This window comes from Vipera berus, assembly GCF_964194415.1.
Source record: "Vipera berus genome assembly, chromosome: 1".
In the NCBI taxonomy this organism is placed as follows: domain Eukaryota; kingdom Metazoa; phylum Chordata; class Lepidosauria; order Squamata; family Viperidae; genus Vipera; species Vipera berus.
In genome coordinates this window covers 152,228,904-152,243,888 of record NC_138202.1, presented here as the reverse complement: position 1 = coordinate 152,243,888, position 14,985 = coordinate 152,228,904, and the positions used below count along the sequence as shown (strand labels likewise).

Below are 14,985 nucleotides of genomic sequence, written 5' to 3'. Positions count from 1 at the left end.
GTCTATTTAAATATAGGCCTATAACGTGGGCTTCATTGGATTTATTCTGAACTGTATATTCATACTGAGGGTCATGAGGATTCGGTAACATTTTAAGTGCACGAACATTTTGGCATGATACAGCATTTTAGATACAAAAGTGCACAATTTTGCTAGATTTTACTATATTGAAACTTGGCCCTGTTCTGTCTTTTGTATTTGACATCTACCACTTCCTTTTTTTCTTCTTCTTAACAGTTCTAATTATCCTAAAAAATATATCCAGGCATCTTCATTGTTTAAGATCAAGCCAAACAACAATGCTTTGCAATATTTTAAATCTTTCCAAAATGTAAAATACCATGAGTTAGTGTTCACGTATGCAGAGCATGTGCCTTATGGATTTACTGAAGCAGTTGTAATATTTTTTAAAATTGTAAAATACTTGAACTACAGTGTTCCAACTTGTGTTAGCTATTTGTGACATTTTGATAGCTTTTTTTTTGTTTAGTGGAAACTAATCTTACTTTAGTTGCAAAACCTTCCTTTCCAAGGCACCTCTTGGCAGGCTGTTTTCCCCAACTTTGTATTAATTTCCAGGCTAGTCTACTCTAAAAATGTTAATGAAATAAGTTGCAACTACTTTGTATTAGGAGGAAGTATTGGATACATTTTAATTTTCTTTTGTACAGTTACAGAATTTTGTTCATTATTCAGTTATTTACTGTCTCCAAATGATTTGTTTGCAACAACCTTGATTTTTAAATTCTATTTTACCTAAGAAGCACTGGTGCCAAAATATATCAGCAGGCCTGTAAAATAAGGGATTCTTTGCACATGGAACGAACTTACGAGATTTGCTGGAAAAACTGTACTTTTTAAAAAGCTCCTTTGCCCTCAAAGGAAACCAAGAGACTGTAACTCCTACAAATGAAAACATTTCTCGTTTGAGGCTTTCAGGGGACAGAGTCATTTGGAAAGCTTGCAGTGTGATGGTGCACGCGTCTTCCAAGACTGTTTACATTCTACCAAAAATAACTTTCAAATTCTGCATTCGAATTAATCCCTTGCATTCAGAAGCCCCAGATGTAATCTTAAGACAAGGTGCTTGTCTTTATGGGGCAGGGGTAAGCAACTTGAAGGCTTTGGGCTGAATGTAGCCTCCAACTAAAGCCATCTGCAAACAATTTAGACATTTCAATTTCATGGCAGCTATTATGAAGGAGAAAGGGGAGAGGGAGTCATGAAGAGGAAAGAAGTATCATAAATAGGAGAACACGTGTCAGGTGGAAGGAGTGGTCCATTCATTTTTGCTTCTGGTTCTGTCTAAACCTTCTTTCATGTAGCTTCCAATAGTTCATCCATGAGGGAAGATGATGAAAAAAATATCCCTGAGGTATAGACAGAACTAGGCTTATTTTCAATGTTCCAAAACTGCCCTTTTATGGGTTTAAAGACATTTTAAATAACTGCTTTGATGGGCCTTGGTTTAACTACTTGTGTGCACAATCCACAAGTGACTTCAGATGACATTCTTTCTAATATAATTTACTTGTCTTTTGTGAGTCAGAAATGGTCGGTAATTTCCCATGAAACAGTTCTAGTAGTCATGCTGATACGGATTTAGAAAATCGAGTGGCACATTCAGTGCCAGCTGCTGTTGGAAGAATGGCAGATTGTTCTATAAAGTTAGTCCTCAACTTAATGACCACAATTGGGATTGGAATTTTGGTTGTTGAGCAAAGCAGTCATTAAGCAAGACATAATGTGACTGGCCACATGACTGCATCACTCAACGATTACAATCCCAGCACTCCTGATTATTAGGTGGGTAGAGTCCCAGGTAAAAAAATTGGGGTGCCTCAGGTGGGAGAAATCCGTCTTACTGAAATTCAAACAGGATCTTCAGCTCCCCAGGCTGAGAGACACTAGTGTGGTGCCTGCAGTGGGCCTCCCAGGACCTCCCCTGTCCCCAAGGCATCCCATGCTCCTTTTCCTACTGCACTGTACTTCCACTCAGGAGCTGAAAATAGTGAAGAGACACTCATGCACAGCCTGCACCAGTGTCTCAGGACATTCCCCCATTTGCCTGAGGCAGCTCCTTACCATGCTGATTCTCTGCTTGGATTTTGGCTCCCTCTCGTCTTGAGGACCGGCCAAAAGAGCTGCTTGCTGAAGGAGTTCAGCTCCCTTCCATGCACAGAAGAGACCTCCTTTGGCCGGATACAGGAAAGGAGGCAGAATCTTCAGGAAATCTTCACAAATCCTCTGCGTAGAAGGGAAGTGCTTTGTCAGGATGAAGAAATCTTCAGGATTTTGGCTTAATTTCTGCACCCCACTGGAGGAGTTCAGCTCACCTTGGAGGCAGTTTTTTCAGCCAGCCCCCAGAGATGAGCGAGAAGCCTGGGGAGCTACAGCAGCTTACAACCTTCCCTGCTGTCCCATTGAATTTCTGGAGAAGCTGGTGGAGAAGATTGTAAATAGCAGTCAGATGATCACACAGCACTTAGCAACTGGTTGTAAGTCCAAACAGTTACCAAACTCCTAGATTGTGATCACATGACAATGGGGATAGTGGTGCAATAGTTTTTGATGGCTGGAAGTGCTTTATGAGCCGTAAAGCACCCTTTCCAAGGCTGATATAATTCCAAATGGTTAATCAAAAAAACAAACAAAAAACAAACCAACTGTAAATCAAGGATTGTCTGTAGAACAAAAACTAGTGATGGCAAATTTTGTGGGAATACTTTTGAAGGGAGAACACAGTTACATTGATTGTAAACTATACACTCGTACTTTAGCTCTCCATATACATTTATCATCTATTAACTGTATAGATGTTTCATAATTATGCCTAATGTTATAGCTGGTCAGCAGAATCAGAGAATTTTGGCATACTGTAGAATAGCTGCGTACTGTTGTAATTCAGGTTTCCTGCTTTTTGCCTCGGAGAGGAATAACCTTCCACTTGGTTTGCTTATGGTTCACATGTAGAAATAATGATAAGAAACCAGGGGTTTAGCCACTTGTGTTTCTTGTTTCCTTTTGTTTTTTTAGCTATTTGTACTTCTACAGAGAGCAGGCAAGAATTATCAAGATATTTTCAGTACCTTGTAGCTGGTTCATGGTTAAAGTGGCTTCTTGTTACTTTTGAACGCTTACGTATGTGTATCTATATACATATATGCACAATTTTTGCCTAATGTGACCTCCCATTTATTGAACATTTGCCAATATTTTCAATTCCTGTTGAAGTCTTATCCAGTTCAGTACTATCTTGTTGATATGTAAATGTGTTCCTAATGGTACAATTTGGAGGGAACTGATAATTAGCAAACTCTTGCTAGGTTTTGTTTTTTTTAATGGAAAGTCTGTTGTGATATTTGATTATGTGTAAGAGCCAGATCTCATAAACATTATGAGCAGATGAGAATTTATGGCAAGTGCCCAGCTCCTTTTATGGAACTCTCTCATTACCATAAATATCCTGGACAATTATATTTTCAGTCTCTCTTGGTGATAGGGAAGAGGCCTGTGCAAATCATTTGGTGAGATACTTCGCTCACAAACAAAGCTTCTTCCTGATCTGTGCCTCAAAGCAGCCATAGGAAAATTCAGCAAGCTTCTTCAAGGGTTGTCTAAGCAGGCACACAACATATTCACAAGACTGTGAGAAGACCTTAGTCTATTTATTTATTTATTTAGATTTATATACCGCCCTTTCCCGAAGGACTCAGGGCGGTTTACAGGATATTTAAAAGAAAATCAATACAAAAGTTAAAACAAATTTAAAAAGATTAAATGAAACCCTGAGAAAAAATAAAAAACCCAGTTAAAATTAAAAAATAAAAAATTCTCAGCCTGGGCCAGAGAGCTCGAAGAGCCAGGTCTTCAGGTCCCGGCGGAATGAACGGAGGTCGGGGGCAGTCCTAAGCTCCGCGGGCAGCTGGTTCCAAAGGGCAGGTGCGCCCACTGAGAAGGCCCTACCCCTGGGTGTTACCCGCCGGCAATCTTTAACCGGCGGCACCCTGAGAAGGCCCTCCCTGTGGGAGCGCGCTGGGCGAAGGGAGCTTGATGCTGGCAGCAGGTGTTCCCTCAAATGTCCCGGACCCTCGCCATTTAGGGCTTTATAGGTCATCACCAGCACCTTGAATCTAAATTATTTTTCTTGCCTTATTTAATTAAATCAGTGCCTGCTGTAGCAAGCTAGCAATATAAACAAAATTATTTATGCGACAAACACAGAACAATGATGTACCAAGTCACCATATATGACCATGATGTATACATATAATTTTATAAGTTACGGTCACGTCTGTTTCAAAGAATGAAGATTGTGCTACAATGTATTTTTAGATACACCATTTAAAAAAATAAAGTATGTCTGAGCAAAAATATATGAGATGAAGGAAGACATTACACTGTGGGTAATGCTCTTCATGATGGCATTTGAACTTTCTACTGAGCATTAAATATCACAAAACTAAATTGATTACAGCATAATGGGCCCAAGAAATAAAAGGACAGGATCATTTTTTAAGAAATAGACTGGTTCATGGGGAGAATATTCAAACTTATTAATATTGTACCCTAAACCTAAGCAATAGGTGTGCTGGTCATATTTGGAATGATGCAAATTTATAATGACTTAATTGGAAATAAATGCTACAGAATGTAATAGGGCCTCTCTTTGAATAGACATGTTTGTCCTATTCTATAGACACGTTGCCTTGTCTGTTACTCTGTCTTACCAATTTTCTGCAGCCTTTCTTACAAAGCACTTACTTAATCATCCTCCTGTAAAAAGTATTTTGGCTGCCAGAGTTATGGGAGTTACCAGACATCTTTTGTGAAGTGACATTAGCTATAAGACAGGCTTTTAGCACAGACTGAAAAGTCAGTTTTCAGAGTTCTGTGGATGACTCATTCAACAACTTTCTGTATTTTTTTTAAACAAAATTTCTGGGGCACATTCCATAACACAATCAGCTAATCTCCAACACTGCATAGTATCTAGATGATATAGCATGTAATATCACTGAAAGTTTTCTGTACAAAAAAAGCAATACCATAAAGATTTCTGATTTCTAAAAAAAGGCAATAATCTTTAATAATAAAGATAAATATTTTCCTTTACTATTTCTAAAGCTTTGAAGTGTCCACCTTAGCACTGTGTAATTGTTTATCACCAACATTTTTGATTATTAAATATTAATAGTTATTAATAATATTTAAATGAATTGTTTTTAATATGTATTTTTACCTTCACATATCAGAATGCATTTAAATCTTCCTTGTTTCAGAAAAAGAAATCTTTTCTGAAGAGAATCTTTACATGTAATTCATAGAGGAAAGGGGAGTTTCTCTCAGTTTAATCCTATGTCTTCAGATAATAAGAGAATGAATATTTATAATATTTAGAGAAACTGCAGATACATTAGCTATGGATCCTTCCCAAACCAATCTATTTCTCCTTTTGATACCTGACTATATCATGCTGCTTTTTTGAGGGGGGGGCACATAATGTAAACAAATGCTTTCCCATTTATTACCATTAAGTTTGTGTTACATAAGAAATGGAATGCTTGCTTGGAAAAATCCAACATAAAATTTTTAAAAGATGTTGTAGTGACCATATCACTGCTTTTTGTAGCCTTCCTCGTAATGAAATTTATAATTTTGGGCAGTTCATGGAGAAATGTTGACTTGACTGGTCTTGATACATTTGCCACATTCCCATCAGCCTCTGTCCAAGATAGTTAAGTGACTCTGCCAGCTGATCATTTGATGCACTATTGCAGGGGTGTCAAACTCAATTTCATTGAGGGCCGCATCAGCATTGAGGTTGTCCTCAGGGGGCCGGGTGGGTATGGCCAGGGTGGGTGTGGCCTACTGGGTGGGCGTGGCTAGAGTGCATATGGCCTACTGGGTGGGCATGGCCAGCTCTACATCGTTTGCATCAATGGTGCCTATGGGGGCCTGGGCAGGAGTGGGACAGATCTGAGGGTCTCTGGCAGAAGGAGGGTCTCAGGGCCAGGGCCAAGGCAGTGGGGGCCATTCCCTCACTGTTTCCAGGATGGCTTCGCGGGCCACATGAAACCACTTCGCGGGCCGGATCCGGCCCCCGGGCCTTGTGTTTGACATGTCTGCACTATTGCTTCAAATAACATAGCTTGTCAGCTGACATGTGAAAATTCTCTTGATTTTTTTTAAAAAATCTTCCTGAATAATTAATAAATTGAGCTAATTTCTGAAATACATATTTGGGGATACAGTTGTATCCTTCACACAAAACACAGCAATGTAAGTCTGTGTATTTTATTTAAATGCATCATAAAATGCAGGATATTTGTTCTTAGATGCCCGATTCTGAGTGTTGGCACGATAGTGAAGCCTGCCAGTTAAACCCACCCAAGTTTCAAATAATGGTGATAGCAATGCTCATTAAATTACTCAGTACTGTATTATATATCAGCTAAGACAGCTTATAGGCAAAAAAAATTTTTTTAAATGGTTTTGAATGCCTTTCCTTGTCAGTTTTTCCCTTTAACCTATGGCATTTCTCCCAAGGAATGACCATGTAAGCCTTTCAATTAAAAAGGAACCAGAGCAGGCTTACTGCTTTTGTTTAAAATTTCTAAGCCTTCTTTGATGATTAATAATTTCAGGACAAAGAGGAAATGTTGGCAATAATTTAAAACGAAGATGTTAGCAAAAGGGGTGTTTCTCAAAAGGCTTGGAGTGTCAGTAAAATCCAGATACAAAGGTCAGATAAACTCTATAATTGCAATAATACTGGAAATTACTCATTTGAATTTAAGAAATCTGCATCTTAATTCTGTGCATATCAATTTTGATACAAGTCCTGTTGAGTTCTTGACATGTTTAGATTGTAGTCAAAAATACTATGCCTTAAATAGGGTCTTGTGGGGTTTTTTAATTACAATAATTTGCCGTCAAGTAATTTTTGACTCCTAGCAACTACACAGATTTTCTCCATGACGATCTATCCCTTACTTATTCTTTCAGGTCTTCCAGTGGTGCAGTCATCACCACTGTAACTGACTCCATTCATCTTCCTGCTGGTAGTCCTCTTCTTCTTCTGTTTTATTTTATCTTTCCCAGATCCTGAGAGCTAGGTCTTTGCATAATATGTCCAAAGTAGGATAATTTGAACCTGGTCATTTGTGCCTCAAGTGTGAACTATGGTTGACTTGTTTGATGATCCGCTCGTTTGTTTTCTTTGCAGTCCACTGTATTCTTAGAAGTCTTGTCCAACACCAAGATTCAAACTTGTCAATACTCTTCCTATTCTGCTTCTTTCAAGTCCAACTTTTGCTTTCACAGATAGTCACAGCGAATACCCTGGCTTGCGTGATTCTGATTTTTTGAGAGGGGGATTTAGATGATTGCAAATTAAGATGTATTATTTCACTAAAATTTTAATTTTGCTTAATTAAAATTGCTGTAAGTCAAATTATTAAATTTAGCATATGTGGTGGGGGGGAAATCCCATGTCAGTCTTGTATTTCTTAGATGCTTCTAAACTATGTATTCTTCACATTTGACATTAGATTTCAACTAAATACAGGACATAAATACTCTACCCTGAAGTGGTAAATTAGTAATGTTTTTCAAATCAGCAAAAAAAGCAGTATAGAGGGATAAAATGGATTGGGGGTTAAAATTAAACTTAGTATCAATAGCTACTGTGAAATTGAACACAAATGTTTGCTAACTTCTGATTGCTTTACTCAATAGAAACTGATTTTCTGTCTGGCATAACTGTAATTGCTATTTTAAGTTGACCAGAAAGAAGCAAAAATTCTGTGAACAATTCGACACACACTCACACCACCAAATTGACCCAGATTATCTTATTTTGTGGGACAAATGCATCATTTGGTGGGAAAGTTCATTATAAATTCAAGTAATCCTAGATTAATGTGAAGGCCCTTTTAGTAGCATTTTTTATGAATTACTGCTATGGTTGAACAATATTTACATTTTATTGTTCTTCCCTTTCCTTTAAAATTGCATAATGATGCAAAAGCATAATGAAATGAATAGCTTTGGTTGGCAAATTCGTAACGCAGACATGGGAATGCCACGTTTGAATTTGAAGTATGTATTTAAATATGGGCATTATAGGATAAAACTTGCATCTACTGTATACAGAATAACTTTTCTACCTTAGTCATTCCTGTGACTTCTTCAGTGAAATTTTAGTGGGTATTTGATGATTTGAATAAATCATCCTAGATGATGAAAAGCACCCAGCGAGGAGTGCCCCTCCCCCCATCTCCTTGGAACCTAGTTGATCTGTTCCCAAGACAAAGCAAGCAGTCTGAGGAGATTCCTGCATAATAGGCAGAATATAATAAAGTAGATAGCTTGAACTCTACATGTGTGGATCTGGTTGCTTGTGCCTCGCACTACTAGTTCTAATATATAATGATCAGGCCCCAAAGGAGATAATTGAGGGCAAGCCTTGGGGACTTCCCAGGCTCCCTGCCACACTATGTTGTTTTTAAAGATTTATTCTCCAAAGAAATTCAATAGGAAGCTGACTTGCTGCGGAGCAAAATCACTTCCTCTAGTTATAGTGAGGGATGCCTTTGATTTGTATAAAAGTTGCAGGACTAGTTCACCTCCTTATGAAAGGATGCTTTATGACTGGCTTTGTTCACCACGACCACCATTTAATAAAGAAATATTTGGTCTCCATGGCATCCATCTTGTGAGTGTGCCTGCCACATGTGCCCTTGGTGATAAAAGTTTGCTTGATCTTAGAAGAACAAGAGACATTTTTGATTCAGAGCTGACTCTTAATTTTTCAAAAGAGAAAAGGAAATCTCGCCCTCTTTGCTTTTTGTTTTCTCTTGCTAAAACTCATTGTTGTTGTTGTTAGCTGCGAAGTCGTGTCCGACCCATCGCGACCCTATGGACAACGTTCCTCCAGGCCTTCCTGTCCTCTACCATCTTCTGGAGTCCATTTAAGCTCACACCTACTGCTTCAGTGACTCCATCCAGCCACCTCATTCTCTGTCGTCCCCTTCTTCTATTGCCCTCAATCTTTCCCAGCATTAGGCTCTTCTCCAGTGAGTCCTTCCTTCTCATCAGGTGGCCAAAGTATTTGAGTTTCAATTTCAGGATCTGGCCTTCTAAAGAGCAGTCAGGATTGATCTCCTCTAGGACTGACCGGTTTGATCGCCTTGCAGTCCAAGGGACTCGCAGGAGTCTTCTCCAGCACCATAGTTCAAAGGCCTCAATTCTTTGGCGCTCAGCCTTTCTTATGGTCCAACTTTCACTGCCATACATTGCAACTGGGAAGACCATAGCCTTGACTATACGCACTTTTGTTGACAGGGTGATGTCTCTGCTTTTTAGTGTGCTGTCTAGATTTGCCATGGCTTTCCTCCCCAGGAGCCAGCGTCTTTTAATTTCTTGGCTACAGTCCCCATCTGCAGTGATCTTGGAGCCCAGGAAAATAAAATCTGTCACTACCTCCATTTCTTCCCCATCTATTTGCCAGGAATTGAGAGGGCCGGATGCCATGATCTTGGTTTTCTTAATGTTAAGTTTCAACCCAAGTTTTGCACTCTCCTTCTTCACCCGCAACAAGAGGCTCTTTAGTTCTTCTTCACTTTCTGCCATTAGAGTGGTATCATCTGCGTATCTTAGGTTGTTGATATTTCTTCCGGCAATCTTAATTCCAACTTTTGATTCATCTAACCCTGCCTTTCTCATGATGTGCTCTGCATATAAGTTAAATAGGCAGGGCGACAGTATACAGCCTTGCCGGACTCCTTTCCCAATTTTGAACCAATCAGTGGTTCCGTGTCCAGTTCTCACTGTTGCTTCTTGGCCCGCATATAGGTTTCTCAAGAGACAAATAAGATGGTCTGGTACTCCCATCTCTTTAAGAACTTGCCACAGTTTGTTATGATCCACACAATCAAAGGCTTTAGCATAGTCAATGAAAAACTCATAGAGCTTAGCATGCTTGTTCTCCTTCCTGCCTTGTTAGGACTAACAAGTAGACAGCATTCAATTCTTCAGTTCAATTCTTTAATTTTACATTAAAATTGAGGAACTGGTCCTGCTTGCTCAGGAGGAGAGACCAAGTCTCAGAGGGGTCCTCCTATGGCCCTGCAAAAGAGGAAGCAGCTATCCTCCTTTATGGATAGGTAGCATGCTGAATTCAAATACAGGTAGTCCTTGACTTACAACCACAGCCAATTCCAAAATTTCTGTTGTTAAGCAAGGCAGCTGTTGATTGGGTTTTGCTCCATTTTATGACCTTTCTTGCCACCATTGTTAAGTCAATCAGTACAGTTGATAAGTTAGAAACGCAGTTGTGAAGTAAACCTGGCTTCCCCATTGACTTTGCTTGTCAGAAGGTTGAAAAAGGGAATCACATGACCCCAGGACACAGTAATTGTCATAAATACATGCAGTTACCAAGCAACCGCATATTGATCACGTGACCATGGGGATGATCGTAAATGTGAAAACAGTCATAAGTCATTTTCTTCAGTGCCATTGTAACGTCAAACAGTCATTAAACAAATGGTTGTTAAGTTGAGGACTGCCTGTATATCGAACTCTTTATTTTCTCCATTGTTACTTTTTCATCACTTACAAAAATGACAATTGAATTCTTACTAATTCGATAGTTTGAGCTGAATCATCCACTTAACTACATTTTTAAACTTAATTCTCCAGACAAGATGACTTTACGATCAGATCAAGTTGAACATCATACATTCTGTTTTCCTAGGCAGAGGTTGGTAATGCAATGCTTGGAAATGCTGAGGTGCCCTTAACGCTTTGAAGAGGCACCCCATTCTTCAGAACCCAATTTAAAACATCTCTGGGAACTCACAAGAAATTGTGACTGCCTTACTTTGCATTTGTCATGAGTTTGTGCTTCTGCTTGGCATCGTCGTAATTGCTAGAAAAGTGTGGTAGTGTTCCAACAAATCCTTGTCCACTTTCTCTCAGGCTCTGTCAGTATCAGAATTACAGCAGCATGTTAATTGCAAAGTTGTAAGTAGCTGTATGGTGGAAGGCCAGGAAGACACATCTTTCCCTCAGATGTATAGTGCCTTTTACTTTAAAAGCAAGTAGCCTTCCTTTCAGAACTTTGCATTTCTGTTTTTGAAATATCTTCAACTGCACCTCTGCCACAGAAATGAATCCTTTTAATGTCAAGTTAATTTAGGCATTTCTGCTACAGGCTAAATTATATATATGGAAATAGCATAAATGGTACAATTATGTCTGCAGGGAAGATTTACACTTCTTTCTGATTTGGTAATTCTGCTTTCTGAAAAGGAATGCCTTTTCTTTTCTCGTTCAGAAGGGCTTAATGTAAAAGATCACCCGTGTGATAGGGCCTATGCAAATATAAAACTTGATAAGTACAAACTTAATACACGCAGCCCCCGTAAGGTGAGAAGTTGGAAGCAGATTAATCAGGTACATTCTGTAGCATGAATTGTCTCTTTCCTCACCACCCTTAATTATGGCCTTTAAGACTACATCAAATCAACATTAATCATTGGTTTTATCTTAAGCAGAATTTACACACCAGTTTCAACTGTGATTTGAATCCTCTGGTTAAGAGCATTCCTTGTTTAGCATTAACTGTTATTTACATCAGCATGATATAATGTTTAACTGTGGTTAAGAAAGGGGTTCTGGAAGAACAGAATGGCTGGGGCAGGCAGGAAATCTCAGCTTCCAGTTTGAGAATATTAGTATCTTCTTCCATAGCGGAGAATTTGGAAAACGCTGTTTGTACCTTGACCTTTTTTTTCTTGCTTAGCCTTTTGAATCTAATCAAGCTACAAAAAATTCAAAGATAAGCAATGAATCAAACATGAAACTGACTTTGTAGCGATTGACCAATATTTTTTTCTTTCTCTCTTTTTCTGTTTCATATTTAAAGAAGGTACTTTGGAGGAGAAAATACTTTTAAATAAGTAAAACCCTAATTTTCTCCCCTCACATCTTTTAAAAATGTGCCTTAAAATGAGTAAGTCTCAGGATTATTCTTTTCTAAGTTTAGAATATATTCCATTCAGCAACATAATAGGTCAGAGTGGAGCCTGCTTCTTACCTTTTGATCATTCTTGTCTTTTTATTTTGCTCAACTGTTTTAATTTCACAAAAAGTAGGGCCAGAGCTGGTTAGTGCTTATATGAGAAATCATCAGGAAATTGCTAGACTATAGGTTAAACTGTAAGTATTGTTTAAGTCTTGTACTGACTTTAATCAAAACAATATATTTTCTTTTAACCCATGATGAAGCCTGAAAAAGAGTGTCTGCTTTAATTAATAGTAGAGAGTATTGTATTTGTGTATGATCAGAAGAACTTGTCAGTCTTTTCAAAAGGTCTCTTATAAACAAGATATATGAATTTCTTAAGTTAGCATAAGATAGACTGTGAAAACCAAACATTAAGGTCAATAGCTCTGTTTTAAATGTAATGAAAGGTTTCTCAGCTCACTTTCCTTTAATAGCCAAGCCAGCTTCTGGAAGTACTGAAAAATTATTTTTTGTGGAGATACTAATCACAAGTAGTCTGTATTTTTCACCTGTTTATTTTCTGATTTAACACCAGAAGACTACTGCATAGTGTAATTTATGAGCAATGCAGAATGGTTGAAGTTCTCTTGATGCTGCAGAGAAAGAACAGTAACATTGCTAGGACATGCATACAGTTTACTTTTGAGATTTCACTTCCAGAGGGTTAAAACTCAGTTAAACTCCTTAGAAATATATTTTGTTTGCGCTATATCAAAAGTTAGAGAAAATACTGAGTACTCCGTGCCAGGATTTGGAATGATGAAGTCCCTCATGAGATGGACTTGTATTTGTACTGCAAAACCTGTAAATACTTGGGAAGCAAGAATATTTGGAATGCAGAGCCACGGCTCCATGAAATTCAGGGTTCTGAGAATGTCTGTGTTCTTTTAAGAGGCTTCAAGGTTTTCTTAGTATGTCTTCAAACCACTCTCCTTATTATCCCTTCTGAAACATTCTTCCTTTCATTTTGCAGCAGCCCATTGTGCCTGCCCATCCAATGGCTCCTCCTAGCCCCAGTATCACCAGCAGCAATAACAACAGCAGCAGCAGCAGCAACTCAGGATGGGATCAGTTAAGTAAAACAAACCTGTATATCAGAGGGCTGCCTCCAAATACCACTGACCAGGACTTAGTAAAGCTATGCCAACCGTAAGTATGCTTGTTGATAATAAATTAAGAAATGGGGGCCAAATTGACTTAACAAAAAAAGTCTTTTTTTTCTGGGTTTGCCAACAAGACCCATAGAATTAAAACAAAATTAGCACAGAAATGTATCAGAACTGAGTTGAGAGCATAGTTCTACAAAATAGGGTAAGTCTAATAATTTTGCATTGACTTGGATCATTCCTCATATAATTTGAATGGAGAATTATTAAACGTAGTAGTAGTAAGTACTTCTAAGTTCTTATCAGTCCTTAGAAATGTATGCCGACTTTGTGGCAGTGACAGTGAATTCTGATCCTTAAAGTACGGTAAGCATTTTATTCTGGCCCATAAACAATTTGATGGGGATCAAGAATTATCTTTATTGGTTTTATTAAATGTTTAGATTCTTTTTCTAATTTCAGAGCCAGATCATTGGTACATATGAACAGTAGACCCTTATGAGTTATCGGTCTGATGAATGTCTTCATCTGGAAGGCCTTATTAGCCTGATACCAATATACATAACTTAAGAGAAATGTTGGTTTTGCATCAACTATTTGAGTAAAACTAAGCCAACATTGCCTTAGAAGGTGACAGCATCTGGCCAACTTTGTCTAGGCCCAACAGGGTCTTCCATGGTTTGTACTTGGGCAAGAGACCTGCAGGGAATTTCTTCTTTAGAATAACTCTCCTGCAGACAGAAGAAAAAGTGTTCTTCAGAAGCTGGCTCTTCTGGACAGCACTTGGGAAAGAGATTGAATGTCAAAGTACTCCCCAAGTTGTAGACACCTGTTCCTGAGGTCAGAAGAGTATGCCATGGGTGTTTGCTAGATCTAATGGTTTGTGATTTTATTTACTGTAAATGCATGGTAAGATGCTGGGGGGCCCCTAATAGGAGCAGCATTTAATCTACAGTAAATAAATAAACACCATGGTTGCATGTTAGACTGGGCAGTTGAAAAAAACATGGCAGAAGGATGTTCTCAGTCCAAAGAAAACTACATGGATGCATAGATGACATCACTAGGAGTAAAGGTCTACCTTTACCTTAAGCTAATATCTCTGCTACTAATTTTGGGTTGTACGGTTAAGACCTCAAAGGGCATTTGTATATAGCAGATGTTTTCCGTTTACAAAAAGACTGTTCACTCAAGGTATCGTAGCATGCTGTAAACGAATCCACTATTCTGCAAACGAAGGGGCTTGAAAAAACAGAAATTTAAAGTTATTGCAAAGCCGCATTTCTTGTAACTGCAAGTTCTTTTTCCATGAATCTTGGTGACTGTTTTTAACTTTTCATTATAAAATCAGTTGGCTTCGTTAACAAGCTGGCTATTATGTAGACTGATGATAAACTCTTTGAGGAAGATCTTTGTATGTATGGTGTTTGATCAATGGAAACACAATATTGTGAAAGTTACTCTGCAAAGCAAATGATTCTTGGTCTTTACTAAGCTGACCAGTTCCAGTAATTCTTGCTTAACTTTTCTTTTTAGAATTCTATTTCTTATTAGTAGTGCTTTATTTGTACCATAAATAAACTGTATCCTTTCATCAAGTTGGGATAGAGAGGTCCAATTTTAACATATTTTAAATAAAATTTATAGATAGTTTATGTTTCTGTTCTGCTTTCCTGGGCATATTAATGGTTCTGCATTAATAACAGCAGCAGAAAATTCTTGGTGGAATTTGTAATTGGTAGGTGCTGTGGAATGCATCAAGTCCAGCAAACTAAGTGCCATGTTCAGCAGAGTGTAAGAACA

General features: G+C 38.3%; 1 protein-coding gene across 6 annotated transcripts in view; it reads left to right on the top strand.

Moving 5' to 3' along the window:
• The window catches only part of RBMS1 (RNA binding motif single stranded interacting protein 1), a 139,643-nt gene that overhangs the window by 48,650 nt on the left and 76,008 nt on the right, over positions 1–14,985 (top strand). For all 6 annotated transcript variants that reach the window (XR_014026704.1, XR_014026705.1, XM_081329710.1 and 3 more), the window contains exon 2: positions 13,050–13,225. Coding sequence is in view for 4 of the 6 variants with exons in the window: in XM_081329708.1 (XP_081185834.1) it covers positions 13,050–13,225 (176 nt within the window). In the remaining 2 variants the exon portion in view is untranslated. The remainder of the gene's footprint in view (positions 1–13,049; positions 13,226–14,985) is intronic.